Here is a 16,098-nt window from a genome sequence, read left to right on the forward strand (position 1 = left end):
GGTCCTAGACTGTGACAGCAGATGACAAAACACACAGCAATTGAACAAGATGCAGTTTCAACCAGCTGTTTCATACAAATTCTGACCTCTGACTGGTTTTAATATCTCAGGTCTAGTCACTGGTTTATCTTCTCAGCTCAGCAGTACTGGTATTTCGGCTGATCCTAGAGCACGATGATACACACCGAAGCAAAGACCAAAAGCATGCGTGGCAGGAAAGAACCCTAAACCCCCAACACCCAACTTACTTGACTAATTAAAACGAGCCAGCCATATTGTTCCCCTGGTTTTGCAAGGACACGAGCAGATCTCCTATTTTCTCCATGTTCTGGTTGGTTGCCATGGCTGAGGGCAGCGGAGGGGTCTCAGAGATCTGCTGGGAGAGCAGCGTGGGCACGGCCGCCTGCGCCTCGCTCTGCGCCTGCCCAGCCTGCCCCATGGCCATCAGCTCCTCCGGCAGCGCCGCCGGCCCTGACGGCAGCAGCTGCCCGCAGTCTGCAACGCAGGGAGGGAGGACAAAGGAGCATTTTAATCAGGTTAATACATGCAGTGAAAGAGCCAGCGTCTTTGCATCCATCCATATAGCCTATCAACTGTGTAAGAAAGTTGTAGGTGCTTTTGTTCCCGTGGACACCTTTGCTCCCCACTCCTCAGGGTACAAGTTCAAGGTGCATATAGTGAATGCATAGACTCTCTATCATGACTGAACACCACTAACACCCCAACCAGAGGACAATACTAGTTAGAAGAAAGACAAAACGTATGGCATAAGGGTTGAGTATGCCCATCCTTTGTCTTTACTAATTACAGATGCGTCTTTTTCGGTTCAGCCAAGGCACTCACCAGCTCCTTCCATTTTAACAATACATATGCAAATAACAGGTATTATTTCTAATGTTTCTCTATAAATATAGACGAAATTCTAAGATTATTTTGTCACATTAATCCTTATAAGAAGACCAACAGATATTTAAGCTAAAAGTTCTCAAGCAAAATCAGCAACGTAAGTGTACACTGAGAACAACATGATGAGCATGTATATTCTCAGTTGTAGTGCTGCACTACTTATTTCAGGATTTTCTTCTTTTGGTAAGGAAATGTCTTAGAATTGAATAATCATTGTCTCGTGGACTCCAATCAGTAGCTCTTCTAAACTGGAAACTCAGAATCAGGCATCTACCACTTACTGTTTTGAATGCCAAAGAGGAATATTCCTGACGTTTGCTGAGATGAGGCAGGAGAATTCTGCAGCTGGTTGATGGCTCCTCCTGCTGTGCTGTGAAATAAAGCAGCTTGTTGCTGTGGAGGAGAAGCAGGTCCCGGCATTCCTGCCATGCTGTTTTGAGAAGAGTACATGGGAGACTGCTGCAGCTCTGGCTGGCTCATGCCGCTCTGCAGGGCAGACATGGAAGCTGAGGAGATGAAGAGGGTGACTTGTTGCTCTTGGGAACTCGGTGACCCTTGCACCAGCTGAATCTGGGGTGAGTTATGGAAGATGGCTGGCTGCTGTGCTTCAGCCTGGCTGGACCCCGGGTTCTGAAGAGAAGACACTGGTGTCTGACTCTGGAATTGCAGGGGCTGCTGCTCCTGGTTCATTGGTGCCATGTTAGTCTGTGGATGAAAAATGGACTGGCCTTGTTGCTCCTGATTGGGAACTGGGCTTTGATTTGGATTGAAAATCATGTTCTGTTTTTGAGAAGCAATTGTACTCATTGCATTTTGGCTACTGAACATCATGTTCTGCTGTTGCTGCTGCTGCTGCTCTTGGGATGGAGGACTGCTCTGAATAGCAACTATCGAATGCTGAGGCTGGAAGATGGCTCCTTGCTGGTTCTGGGGAAGTGAGCCGGACTGGATGGAGCCCAGCGTCACCTGGGACTGAAACAAACCCTGCTGAGCAGGCTGGGGCTGGGGCTGGTCCTGGGGAAGCATGGAGCTCTGGATATGAGCTATCTGCGGCTGCTGCTGGAAAGAAGTCTGCTGTTCAGTGTTGTTTGCTGCCTGAAGAGGAGAAATGGGATTTGGGCTTGTAAAGAAGGACATCTGTTCGTCCTGAGTTGCAGGGTTGCTCATGGAACTCTGGGAAAGGAACATGTTGGCAGACTGCTGGTCTTGAGGAACGGAGGAGCTCTGCAACACTCCCATGGCGTTCTGCGAGTGGAACATCGGAGGCTGCAGCTGGTCTGAGGAATTGGTACTGGGCTGGTTGTGCACAATGGAATTTGGACTGTGAAAAATAGAGCCTTGTGCTTCCTGCGATATATTTTGAGCATCACCAATAGGATTCTGAGAGTGAAAAAGCTGAGCTTGTGAATGTGGAGACTGCTGCATAAAGCTTCCTGACTGAATAGACATGATTTCTCCGCCTTGCTGGAACAGCCCACCTCCTTGCTGTTGGGTCCCGCTTGCCTGAACAGTCATCATGTTTTTGGTAGATGAAAAGAGATTAACTTGAGACTGACTTTCTCCACTGTGCTGCATTTGAACCATGGTCTGAAATACTGTACTTTGCATCTGTTTATTCTGACCTGAAGCTTCTTCTCCATCTGCAGAATTTGACGTCTGAAACATAGAAGGTCCGTTGTTGGAGACCTGTGGCTGAGCAGCGGGGGCGGCCTCACCTCCAGATACACCAGGAGACGAAGAGAATAACTCACACTGCATCTGCATGTCTTCGCTTGTGGATAACCCACTCATCATGTGAGAGGCCTGCTGGTAAACGGGTGACTGTTGGAGGGCTCCATTCCCTGAAGTCGCTGATGAGAACAGATCAGACTGCATCTGTGTTGCAGCTTGGCAAATGTTCTGTTGGATTCCCATCACCATTGCCGCAGAAGTCTCCATCGCCTGTTGCTGCTGCTGCTGTTGTTGTTGCTGTTGGTTGGACAACGCATTTTCAGGCTGAGAGTGAACATTTTCAGCTCGTCCAGGCAGAAGGTTCTCTGGTCTGGAGTGGACAGCTGTGTCTGATGAGGAAAATATCCCAGAATTGACACTATTTTGTATCTGGCTAACTTGCTGAAAGATATCTGCATTTAGCTGATCCTGAACATCCTCACTGCTGTCTGAACCAGAAAATAAAACAGAAGATAACTGCTGTTGAGCTTCCAGTACCTGTTGCACCAAGTCAACGTTTCTGTTGCTGCCAGTGGCAGTGTTGGTTGGGAAATTTCCAGCCTGCAGCTGCTGGATAGTGTTCTGTAACTGACTCACACCGCTCGCCGATGAGAAAATACTCGATGAAATCTGTTGCTGCAACGTCTGTGCTGGTTCCGAGAGTGAAGACTGTTGTTGTTGTGATGCATCAGTTAATTGTGACAAAGTGACCACTGTGCCATCTGATTGCAAGACTTCCCTGGTCTGTGAATCTCTCGGTTGGAACTGTGCAGCTTGCTGCAATAATGCATCGCTGTTCTGCAGCTGACTTGGAGTAGAGACTGTGGAAAAGTTACCAGGCTGGGAAATGTCCTGCGTTTGGATAGTAGTTAGTGTCTCTGTATTATACACCTTCGGCTGGATTTGTTGCTGGTTTTCATTTTCAGAAGGTAAATGGGAAGCAGAAGTTGATATGCCGGACATGCTGTTTTCCAATGTTTGTTGAGTTGGTCCAACCACATTTGAAGCCTGAAAAGAGCAAAACATTAAGCAATTCATAAGCTTACTCAGTATAACCATAACTTAAGCATAAGCTTGTAAGATGTCCACCAATCCACTATGTTCAGGCAAGATCAGATGGAAGATCTGATGGCTACGCACTTCTCCATACATAACCAAACAAGTAAGCAAACGACCAGCAGTGGAGATGCTACTTCATGGAAGGAGTCAAGGCACAATTTAATGAAAACAACACTAGGAAGTGATTAAAATGATGTTATTACAGTAATTTACTAGTTTGGTGTCACAGGATAAAAGAAGTTCATCACAGTATCACTAACCAATCAATTTGTTTGAATGCAGGAGCAAGATAAGTTACTTTCAAAGGAAAACATCTAGTATTTTAATCATGTTCTCTGATCACATGTTTTTCCCAGATCGATCTCAGACACAACACTGTCCCTCTGCATTACTCTTCTCCACTATTAGAACACAGACTGATGGGCAGAGGTAACTCAGACTATAACAGCTACTGTCTTCAGAACACAACCAAACTCACCTTGAAGACAGGGGGAGACCTTTTTTCTGCACTTACTTCCATTGGAGACACATCTTCATTCTTAATCATACTGCTTGGCATAAGCGGAGTTATCAAGGCACTAGGAAGCATGTTCACTTTCTCCAGGTTACAGCTGGTGGCTTTCACTGCTGCAGTCACAAAGAAGGGAAAGGCAATGGAACATCACTCGCTGTGCAGAGCAGGTTCCTCATTTCCCTGCTCCCCGTTCCATGGTGCAGCTCTACCCTAAGAGCTCTCATCCTCGTGTAAGACGTCAACATGCAGAGAGATCACTGCAACCATTTGAATACTGTGAATAATCCTAAAAAAACACTCAAACCTTCAAAGATTATTTTTAAGACTAACAGCAAAGCCTTGGTTTTGTTTTTCTTTCATTTTGTATCCTCCTAGATGAGGACAGCCGTCCACCAACTGCTTGAGCTACAAATGTGAGAGCTCAAGACTCCACAAAGTATCAGATTTTAAACTTTACTGCACTTTAACTGTACAACTTTCCTATTTCATCTTGAAAATGTCTGTTTTCAGATAAGCGTGTGAGCAGAGTGACCAAAGTATTCAGACAGTATCCTAATTCTCTTAAATGACTAGTCAAGTAAAAACTTGATAAATCTGCATGTCAGCTCTGTAGCAAAAGCAAATTGTTATTTTGCTTCTGTAGTGTCTGTTTCTTCTATTTTTAAGTATAAAATTGGTTTCTTAAAATGAATTTTTAAATTTTAATTTGAATTTTTCCTGATCCACATTAAAAATACTACATAAGCTGAGATCCCCACCTGGTCTTTATCACTTAGTACAGTGAGGAAGGGCAAGCTGGGACAAATTGAGAGATAAAGTACATAGAGCAGACAAGATTGTCTGACCTCTGGTTCATGATCAACCCAGAGCACAACAGGCACAGGAATGAACTGTCAAAAAAGAGATGGCTCACAGAAAACCCACGTAAGAAATTAAATTAAGATTTATCACACAAATTAAGCAGAGGGTGTGAAGCAACAGCAGCAGCACATTGTGCCCTGATGAACAGCAGATGTTCTCCCAAAGCCACTGGTCTCCCCTTGGTTGATCACTGGATCAGACAGGTGTCAGCCTGGCCCCACTACATCAGTCATTATCTCCCTCACCTTTTTAATCTCGATGCCAGAAGTCTTACCAGTCCCTTTATCGGCTTTTTTCATTGCCCTAAATATTTTTGCATGTTTCTCCCCCAAATATTCTCTGCAGGTTTAAACTCATCATATCTCGTATTATCCTTCCCAACAAGTTGCAAAGTCAACTAATAAATACATCCCCTGCCAAGACCAAGCTATTAACTTCAAACACGGGCTTCATGATTTTAACCTGAAGCTATGGATTCCTATCAAACCTGTGATCACCTCGTTAATTTGCTTACCTTTCAACCTGCTTTCAGCAGAGCAGCCTATGGAAATTTCCATTAGCCTTTGTGCACTGCCATAGTTCTACCAATCAACTAAGAAACATTGCTTTCCTCTACTTCATTTCAATTATCAGAAGGATCAATTCACTTCACACTTAAAAGCCAGGCAAACCTAAAACTCGTTCCCTCGGAACGAAAAGATACACTTTGCATGGACAGACTGGCCAGGAAAAAAACCCTCACTGAAGGGGAATTGCCAGAATTACTGGCAATTAATTAGCTCGATGCCCTGGAAGCACCAACAGCTTCTGAAAAATACCGTGTTGGCACATTATGGTTTTCAGTACTCAGTTCTTCCCTCACCACCAACTTGTGTGTGTTTCTGCTTAAAACAGCAGTACATAGCTTCTAAATCCTTTGTATTAACTGCCATCTTAGGCAGCTTTCTTGTTCTTTTTCCCTTGCAAGAGTATTAAATGAAGATCAGACTGCAGGGCCTGAGGCATGAAAACAAAAATAGGGTTTTTTAGGTGGTTTTTGGTTTGACTTTATTTTGCAAAGGTTTTGTTCTATACTCGCTCATGTTAAAATATATAATGAAAGCAATACAGTTATAAAGTAAAATATTCAGAATCAGAAAACAAACCTCACTAGAAGAATATGGCCAGATTTTATAAGCACAGACTTATCTTCACAGGATGTCTGATTCATTCCTCCAAATTTGGGTAAGAATTCATAGTTCAATTATTAACAACAATGATAAGAATCAATTTAGTACCTTTTATAGCCTCTTCAAAAGAACAATGTTGGGCTGGGCTGGAGATTTCCTTCTTCACATTAACTTTCAGAGTACCAGCTGTTAAGACAAAACACATTGAAAACTTCCTTACGTTAAGAAAATAAACAACAATAAAACACCACAAAGCAAACCAAAATAGTTACTTATACCTTAAAGAAACTGAGGCTGTTTGAAACCCAGAGACACAATCTGAGTCACACAAAACTTTGGTTGTGGCTGTGAATGCATCAATGATCACAGCGCTCAAAATACCATTTTCACTTCCAAATCCAGTCAGTCAGCAATTGCACTGTGCATTGCAATACAGGATAAAGCTTGGTGTAGTTTTTTGGTGTATTTGCTGCACTGCTCAGCTTCATTTTGAACCTTTTACTAGAAATGGATGCTACTTCCTAAGAACCGCTGTGTCCGTGAGCTGGAATTTGAGCTACTTGCCACATCAGTGAGAAAAGCCAGACCAGCAAGAGGAGTTTGAAAAGATCCATGTTCTTACTAAACACTTCTGGTTTATGCACTAAATACTATGAAATCAGAAACGAGATGCTTAGCAGGTGAAACTGTTCACTCCTTTCCCCAGTTTTGTGTTGTACATACATGTATCTGGAGTGTAGGTAAATGGTTGCACATCGTGTGATCTGCCAGCATTGGTCACCACGTATATTCCCACAGAAACAGCTGAGGTTATTTGCTGGTCATGATATGGTGGCACCTTCACAATAAGGTGATTCTGGAACACAAAAATAATTTTTTAAAAAATCACTTTGTTACTACTGACTTTAATTGTATTTACACCCACCAGAACAGGGACACACATGGATAAAACATAAAAACCAAAGACATTGGGGAAAACACGATCAAGTCATATTTTCAGTAACTAACCTGTGCTAGAAGATATTTGAATAATCTGCCCATATGATGTTCATGGGCAACTTACAGGTTAAATGGAAGGTGAAGAAAGCAAAGACCTGTAAAGTCCAGTACTTTAATCATAAGCTTGGCCTAAGCTGCCTTACTGAACTGCAATCCCTTCGCCATCAAACGCTGCTGGACACTTCACCGCTCTGCTGAATCAGGTCCTTGTATTTGGTGTGAATAGATGGAGGAGGCAGTTTCACATGACACTTAAGCGGATTTAGCACTGAGCAGACATCAAAAAACAGGCCTGCGACCAGTCATCAACAGCAGCAGCGACGAGTGATCTACAGGCTGTTTATTCCCCAACTATCTGTCCCACCAGAAGTGCGAAATCATTTCTACCAGCACATGCGTGGAACTGCCTTCGAAGTGGGAGCAAGGCGACATTTGTCAGACATTGTTTACACCTCAGTTTCTCTAATTTCAGCCCAATAAAGACAAGTGTGTAAAAAAGAATAAACAAATACTTTGCAAAAAATTGCCCAGTGGAACAGAAATCCAGCCAGGTGTACAGACCATGGCCCACACACTATGTGGTTCCCCTCAGTAGCCCTAACGCGTCCTTAGGAAAGCTGCTGGAAAACCTGGAGTAGGCCTTTTAATTACATCCTAATTAAGGACAAAGACTTGCTCACCAAGGTCACATACCACACTCCTACAGTGGTATCTAAGTTCTCAATTAGAAACTGAACAACTACATTTCTGTAAATCCCCAACAATTATATTCTCCCACACTCACTAAAGAACTTAATTGAAGAAAAGGAATATTATTTCTAGAAATGCACAGGAAGAAGGAAAAGCTTATTCGGGTTTTTTGGGGGGTTGGGGGTTTTTTTGTGAATTTTTTTTTGTTTTTGTTTGTTTTTTTCCTTGAAAATGAGTTGGAGTATTTTTTTGTAACAATAATAATACAGAAGTACCTGATGAAATAATTCCATGTCTATTTCAGCTTCTGCCTTCCATGAATTCTCATCTAAAGGAAAGTTAAAAAGCATAATTTATTGTACATCCATATAAAGCAATTTATTTTAGTGTCTTTGATTCTGCTTCTTGGTTTGCTCTCTACAACTAAACTTTATCAACCCCCATAAACCCAAACACGTGCTCTTCAGCACCCCCAGCCGTTGCTGCTTTCACACTGACCAGAAACATTCTCTTGGAAAATCACTTTTGTTCCCTTTAGAAAGTTCTTGCCAATCAGAAAAACTTCCTCTTCGCCCTTCACAGAACAACTGTGCAGACTTTTCTTTAGGATCTCTGGAACTCCTGCAGGTTGAGCTGCAATTGAAAAAACACACAGCTTGAAATCAAGACAATACCAACATCCGAAACAAAAAGCTTTTCCTACAGGATTAGAGAGGAAGGAACAAAATAATTCCTGAGCTTCTTCCTTTACTATATCATTCACGACAAAACTTTTCAGAAGAGAACCGTTCGAGTATTTCCTCACTAAATGTAATGACCTCATAAAAATCACACTTACGTAAACGATCCACTAATAATATTTTCCCTTTTCTCCTGCACTTATTAAATCTTCAAAACAAAACTTTCAGTGTTTACGCTAAAGCTCAAGGAGTGTTCTGAAGAGAATTCAGTTCTGTAATTCCCCGGCACAGAGAGCGATAAACAAATGCATCAGCCCTCAGATACAGCTGAAGCACAAACTTATCCTTAAGCTCATAAAAAAAATTTTTATGAGGCTCATTTTGTTCTGCTATGCAAAAGGGCAGAAGTAGCAATTCCCATATTACCTGTTGGGTTTTTTCCCATGCCGTAGCTTTCTGGCCAGCACAAGAGCTGTAGGGCGTCCCTGTGTGCAGGGCTGGGGCTGGACCCGCATTAACATCCCTCCCAAAACCCCGTGATCCCTGGACTTTCTGAGCTCTGCACTTCGGCTGATACAACTGCAAGAGCCGTGTCTCTGCAGTTGGGATCGCAGCAGTTTATACCCCAGAAACTGGCTTACAGATCACAGCCCTGGAAACCTCCGCCTCTCAGGGATGATTTATACGACACATCACAAACTGCCTCTGCTGCAAACTATTTCTGTGCTGCTTAAAGCATTAATCAAATAAGCCTACGTGCACTAAATGAAGATGAGCATCAAAGACAATTTAAATGCAGATATACATTTTAAAACAATGTATTTTTACTATGTCACATGTCATATGTTATGAAATCATTCCGGTTTTTAATAATATTTTCTCAACCACCTTTTCTGTTCAACACAAAATCCCAGTGGCATAGGCCTGTTGTGCTTTGCACGTGCATGGCCCATTTTTAGTGTTTAATAACAGTATTCTCTGGGCTTACACAGAAGAACACACATACTGTAACACTCCAAATTATTTCATGACCTTTCTGAAAGGATTTTTCTACAACTGTTGCAGCGGGTTCCTCAGCAACCATTACGCAACACTAAATACGCTCAAGGCACACGAACTTCTGAAAAGAGCAACTGGATTTCGGTTTGCTAACAAGTTAGCAAAGCCTGTTTAAAATGTAGGCCTTAAATAAAGAGCCTGCATCTACTTAATGTCCTTCCTATGGTTTCAGGAACATCACTGAAACTTCGACAGCGATATTAGTTGTAAAACATAAACAGGCTCTGATGAGTGAACTGAACCTTATTATCAGAAGGTGCAGTACACATCTGTAATAAGACCATGCAGCAAACAAAGCAGATGTAGTGTGCTGGAGGAGATTATTTATATAAAAGAAATAAATGAAACAACGTTTTATGCCATATTACTCAGTATTTACGTACCAGCACTACTCTGCTGGTTAAGGTTTTACTGCAATCACTGTAATTTGGGAGTAAGTTAAGGCTGCAGAAACACAAAATCTGGGAGTGCAAACCTGGGAAGAGCCTCAAGAACTTTATTTAGGGAAGGATAATTTTTTTTTTTTATTTCCTTCTTCCTCTTCTTCTAATGTCCTTTAGCATGTCATCACTCAGACATTCTGCTTTTTACTCATCGCTCATATCTCAAAGCATAGCTACTAATGTTACAGGTACCAAAGGATCCATTTGACAAACAGGAATTAAGACCACAAGGGACCCTCATAAACCAACCACGGAACAGCCTAACCAACAATCTAAGCAGGAAATGCATCAAAAATACCTTTTTTAGCTAAACAGCCTGTTTTAAAATTGGCCTCTCCAACAGCAAGTTCTGAATTCAAGAAAACACCAAATAATTTACATTCCCATTTCTGCTGTTATTTAAATAACTTTATGTTTAACCAGTAAGTTAATGATACAAACAAAACATATACAGAAATAGGTTTTGGAGATTTTACAGAAAATGTTTATCTCTTAAATCTGAAAATGAACATCAGATACTACAATGTGATACTGACTGGAACAGACTACAGAGACAACCATATTTCCAGCAAACGTACTTAGGTATTTTCCAACAACATAAATGGATAAATCTGAGAACTCCACCAGTTTGAAAAAAACAGGGAAAAGAAAGATTTCCCAAAAAGTGGCAGGAGGAGGAAAAAAGCTGGGAACACCTGGAGTTGACCTTTCTGGCAGAGCACCCAAGCACCAAACTATGGCCTGAAGCATCACGCACAGGGGAAGGGGAAGAAGGAGCTCCTGCTCCCCCGGGCCGTACCCAGGGCTGCTGGCAGAGCAGAGCCCTGGCAGGAGGGACAGGCCCCATGGCATGTCTGCTGAGCCGCCCGGCGCCCGCAGCTCACATGGTTCTAATTATCTCCTCTTCCAATCTGTTCTTTCCTTGGCAACAAAACTGCGCTGCCCTTTCTGATGAGTTGAATAGGAGCCCTGACACAATAGGTATTGACAGTGTTTAGAAAAAAGAGAACACCAAAACCAGTAAGTTTTTATATGATGTAAAGAGCACAACGCAAGCACCCAGGAGCTTGCATAATCACACCGTGTTCCAGGCATGGAGAAAAAGCTTTCCTATCATCCTATGCACTGGGTTGTAGCAACAGTTCCACCAACAGCTGTCTGAAACACAATTTCCTGTCTTTTCCCTTTGAGAGATGAGCAGAATTCCACAGAGCCGGCCACGGGCAGCCCCAGTGTGCTGCAGCCTCCCAACCGCCCCGGCCCTGCTGCTCGGTCTGACCAGCCAGCACAGCCATCTGCACCCAGTGCTAAATAGAGCATCTTAATAACTAGCTATAAAAAGTTTCGTTCTTGCACTGAACCAGAACAGATTCAGCCTCTGGCCCAACAAACTCCCACAACTGTGAAGAGCCATGCTCACTAACTTCTGAGAAGCCCTTGCTGTCACTGAGAGCTGGGACATGAACATGACAATACAGATCAGAGGAAAACCTCTATCAAGAAAGTCATACAGTGAGTTCAAAGGAACCACAACAAAAATTCTCACCTTCTAAGAGGCAAAAAAATAATTTAATAAAAGTTATAATTACTTTTAAATATTGGTCAGTCATTTAACTAACACCCCACCCCAAATAAAAACCCATGTGATCTTAGCCATAGCAATTCTGAAATAATCACAAATTAACACTGGGTTTGTTTTTTTCCTCAAGGCGTCTTTAGGCAATCACACTAAAATCCAGAGTCCTCTAACAGTAACTTTCAATTTTGATACTTACTGCACAAGATTGGGGAAGAAGGTGTCTGAAGAGTCAAAGTTGAACCATCTTTGCGAGTGATGTTAACACGAAACACCAGCCTAGCTCGTGTGCTTTTTTTCTTGGAACCAGCAATCCCTATCCTGGCTTCAACATCCGCATTTCTCAGCTTCAGTATTCCCACACAATCAACCCTAACAACACAAGATAATTGAGAGTTTAAGAATTCAGCATCCTTAATAATCTTTCAACTACTTACACATGCCACAAAGTCAAAACTCTTAAAACAATTACTGAATATTAGGGGCTTTTTTCATTTACATGAAATCTCTATATGACCTTTCTCATTATATAGCTTTGTTTTCAATTGATCCCTACATAATTAGGATGATGAATCATGTGAGGAAGGAGTATGAAAAAAACAGAAAATCCAATGTAAACAAGTAATTCTGGTAAGCATTCAATTTATAATAACAGATCTCCCTTCTTCCATTCCTGGGGCTAGATCTGGGTTTGTAGGATTATTGCTACAAAATATTCCATGTTCCCTTGAAGCAGCCGTATAAGAACACTTAGCATAGTCCCATTATTTTGTATGCTGAGTGGGAGCTGGGAGTGACAGACCCGTCACCGGTCCCGGCTGAGCCCGATGCGGTGCTGACGCGCAGAAACACACGCTGGATGCAAAACGGGTTCGAGCAAAAAGCAAACAAACAAAACAACCTCAAACACAGCCTGATGTATTAAAGAAGAATATTGTTATTTACCAGGATCTCAGGCCCTACATCCAGGGAACATTTGAGGCCTAATTTGGGATGTTCAGTTCAAAAAGAACATGAAATTAGCATAACAAAGTTAATCGATAAGGTTTAGGGAGAGACCAGATGAAGCATCAAGTATAATAAACACAACCTGAGAAGGCAATTTAAAAGTTTTTCTTATACATGTAGCTCTGCACTAAATGCCTGGTGTGTGCCCAGATGTTCCAGACTTCTAACTGCTAAAATCCAGTCGAAAAAGGAAAATCAGTTTCTGAAAACAAATGAATAAATGATAATTTCTTTAAAAAAAAAAAGCTACTCACGCAAGTGTCATATTGTTGCTCGGGTCCAGTCCAACCTCAATAACAGTCGTTCCCTCTATATCCACCTCTTTACAGGGAGTGGTGTTTCTCCCGGTGACCCTGCAGGCCTGGTAGAACCCGTGCGGCTTCACCCGACCAGAGTCGTTCCCCACGAACACCTGCAGCACCACCGGCTCGTTGTGACCTTCCAGCTGAAACGCAGCAACACACGGTAAATATGCCAACTGGCCAGCAACGCCTCTTCATCAAAACAGAAAACATTTTACGCAGCTGAATTTGAAATGAATCTGCTCCCAGTGTAGCTGGAAACAATCCTAAGCGAAGAAGGAGCAAAAATTTTTCATCTAGCTTATAAACAAAATGCCAATATTTTTTTTATCTTTTGTCATTTGTTCTTCCAGTAAAAGACAATCAACCCTTAAATAAACACTACAGGCTCCCACATACGAACCACATCAAAGAGTTCAAAAGCCAAGAGAGTACGAATAAACACGGGGCCATGAAAACAGCCAACAAAAGGACTTAATTTCACGCAGTGGCCTGAAGGAGAGGGCAGGAAAGGGGACTCTGTCATCCTGCCATTGAATCTGTCACACGGAAAGCTGAACGAACGGTCTTTGTCACATCATCAAAGTGTTCTTGGCCAGAAACAGCCTCACTACAGCAAACCCAGTGCTGGTTTTCTTCCCGGTGCTCTTGTCAGAAGATACAAAAGGCGTGTAAGAGGATCTCCCATCATCTGGATGCTAACTGCTCCAGCTCTGCCACACCATCAGCAAGAAAACACAAAAATCTGCTACCAACAGCTGAACACCCACTGGCATCTCGCAGGCACGATCATCTTTCTTTTGCCAGACAAGTCACTTCACTAAGTTCTGTTTATACAATTTTAATGTTGCATACTGATTGTAGGCTCTCTAGTTCTCAGTCATCATGTATTGTGGTTTTCTCTGAAGGGACACAGAACCTGCTCCTCAGTGGCTTAAGGGGAAGCATCTGCACAGCTGCCCATAGAGAGCAGCGAGCACCAGATCCCTACTGAACTACCAACATTTCTACACTGTTCTTCCTCATCTTTACAATATCCCAAAGAAAACAAAAAGCCCTCTTGTACTTTACTTTTTTTTTTTTTTTCCCCCACTAGCTCAGATTTCCTGCAAATCCACTGACTCACTTTGTCTGTCCAGCCCTGGCAGGCTTTTATATGCAGGGTATGAACTAGTTTGCCTGTCGGTGAAACAAGCTGGAGCTTCCAGGAATTCAGTAACATAAGACTCTTCCAAACAGAATTTTCACTGATGGGTGCTAAAGGGTAACTGGGAAAGGAATTAAAAGGAAATTCAGATGAACAACGGCCCATTACAAAAATTCACACAAATGAGCACTAAACCACCATAGCAACAGGACTACACGGAGGGATTATTTTCTTATGAAACTTTACTGGATTTTCTACATCACTCAGGAGGACTGAGTGAAGTGTTAGAGATGGTTTTAACACTGTTGAACTGGACTTTAAAGATAAGTATACTTCTATACATTGGCAGAAGCAGTCAGGGCTGCATCATAAACATTTCTTTGTGGAGCTGGTAAATTAAAGGCATCGAAGTCTATATAGGAAACAGGCTGCACTTGTTCAGCACACTCACAACTGCTCCTCCCTTTGCTGGTTCTACCGATCCACATGTTCTTCCCCACTGCTAAGCACACTGTTAACACAACTCAGCTCCACCTCGGGACTCCGCCTTAGAGACAGACACATATGTGGATGCAGATACTACTTTCTTTTTTATAAAGGTGTCTTTTATTTTTTAAATGAAACCTGGTTTTATGTCTTTACCAATAAGGCATAATGATGACCCACTGCCATCAGCAATCAGCTGCAGCACTTCACCATCCTAGTTCTGTATGCTTCAAGTGTCTATTTACGCAGCTGGCGTAACTGTAGTTTTAACAGGACGTGCATCACAGATTATATATCTCTGCCTTGACACAACACATCCTTCCTCCTGTAACTTTGTGATGCAAATCAGACTTCTTGTTACCTGCAAGAAGAGTTACAGCACAGTCCCTACAGCACAAAGACTGTGAAGTCTCTCTGCTTCCCTCTAAAACCAGAGATCCGGGGCCTCTTTGAACGGAACCAGTTCCCCTGCTACTGAAGCGCCTGGGAAGGGCTCCCGTCCCCCCGACACCCACCTTCACAGTGGGGAAGCCCTGCTGCGTGCGGTCCTTCACCGAGCCCCGGCTGCCCTCCGTCAGGTACCGAGCCCGGTGCTGGGTCTCCGGCTGCACCATGATCTTCAGCTCCTTCCCCTCGCTCTTGGTCGGGTACTGACCGCACAACATGGGTGTCTTCTTCCCGCCAGCGCCCTTCGGGGTCTCCGATGCTCTGGGAAGCCAAAGCAGACCATGAAAAACACATTATAAGCAACTCCCTAGCAAAAACAAACTAAATCACAGAAAAGCTAAAAAAGATAAATAGTGTATATCAATGGAGAGAAGGTTTATAGTTGAGAGCAAACTTTGGAGTTCTGTTTCTGAGAAGGAAGGAAACCTGCAGGAGGAAGAGGAACGGTGCTTCCCTGCCTCCTCCATCCAGTGCAAATGGAACTGCTTTGCAAAGACTGAACGTAAAGGATGGGAAAAGCAATTAGTGTTAAACTATGCTAACAAACAGAAGGCTGATAATCTGCTTTTTCCTAGTATGTGATACAGCATGATATTATCCGAATACGCTGTTTTGCTTCTGTAACAAATATACATATGTACACACACACACTGAATGGATTTAAGGTTAAATGATACTTCTTTAAACAGGAAAACAGCCTCATGCCTGTCTCCGCCTGAACTTGCATATCCATGCAAACTCAAACACCAATTTCTGTCAAAGCAGATTGATATTTTTTAAAAAAACCAAATTAGTTACTGCAAAAGCTCTGACATAATTGCATCAGTTTTAAATCTGCGGTGTATGCAAAACCACTGTTTCTTTCCAGGTGCGTAACTGAATACGTACTGTAAAGATTTCATGTTCAGTTCCATAATTAAAACATGAAGGAAGAAGCCCTCCAAAGTACAACATCATGTGGTCAATTCTGTGCTCACTTAAAAGTACAATGGAAAATAAATTGGTCTTCTCTAGAGCAGGTTTCTATAATGATCCCGTACTG

The 16,098-nt window shown here is 42.6% G+C and overlaps 1 protein-coding gene across 5 annotated transcripts in view; it reads right to left on the bottom strand.

The window, feature by feature from the left end:
• NFAT5 (nuclear factor of activated T cells 5) overlaps positions 1 to 16,098 on the bottom strand; it is a 58,315-nt gene that overhangs the window by 7,247 nt on the left and 34,970 nt on the right. For 4 of the 5 annotated variants that reach the window (XM_065848362.2, XM_065848368.2, XM_065848366.2 and 1 more), the window contains 10 exons: positions 15,125 to 15,317; positions 12,929 to 13,119; positions 11,866 to 12,038; positions 8,407 to 8,541; positions 8,184 to 8,236; positions 6,943 to 7,075; positions 6,328 to 6,405; positions 4,154 to 4,302; positions 1,188 to 3,624; positions 249 to 495 (listed from right to left, as the gene is read on the bottom strand). In XM_065848362.2, coding sequence (XP_065704434.1) covers positions 257 to 495; positions 1,188 to 3,624; positions 4,154 to 4,302; positions 6,328 to 6,405; positions 6,943 to 7,075; positions 8,184 to 8,236; positions 8,407 to 8,541; positions 11,866 to 12,038; positions 12,929 to 13,119; positions 15,125 to 15,317 — 3,781 coding nt within the window. In that variant the 3' untranslated portion in view covers positions 249 to 256. The remainder of the gene's footprint in view (positions 1 to 248; positions 496 to 1,187; positions 3,625 to 4,153; positions 4,303 to 6,327; positions 6,406 to 6,942; positions 7,076 to 8,183; positions 8,237 to 8,406; positions 8,542 to 11,865; positions 12,039 to 12,928; positions 13,120 to 15,124; positions 15,318 to 16,098) is intronic. The other variant, XM_065848363.2, reaches the window with a different exon arrangement.

This window comes from Patagioenas fasciata, chromosome 13 (assembly GCF_037038585.1).
Source record: "Patagioenas fasciata isolate bPatFas1 chromosome 13, bPatFas1.hap1, whole genome shotgun sequence".
Lineage (NCBI taxonomy): Eukaryota > Metazoa > Chordata > Aves > Columbiformes > Columbidae > Patagioenas > Patagioenas fasciata.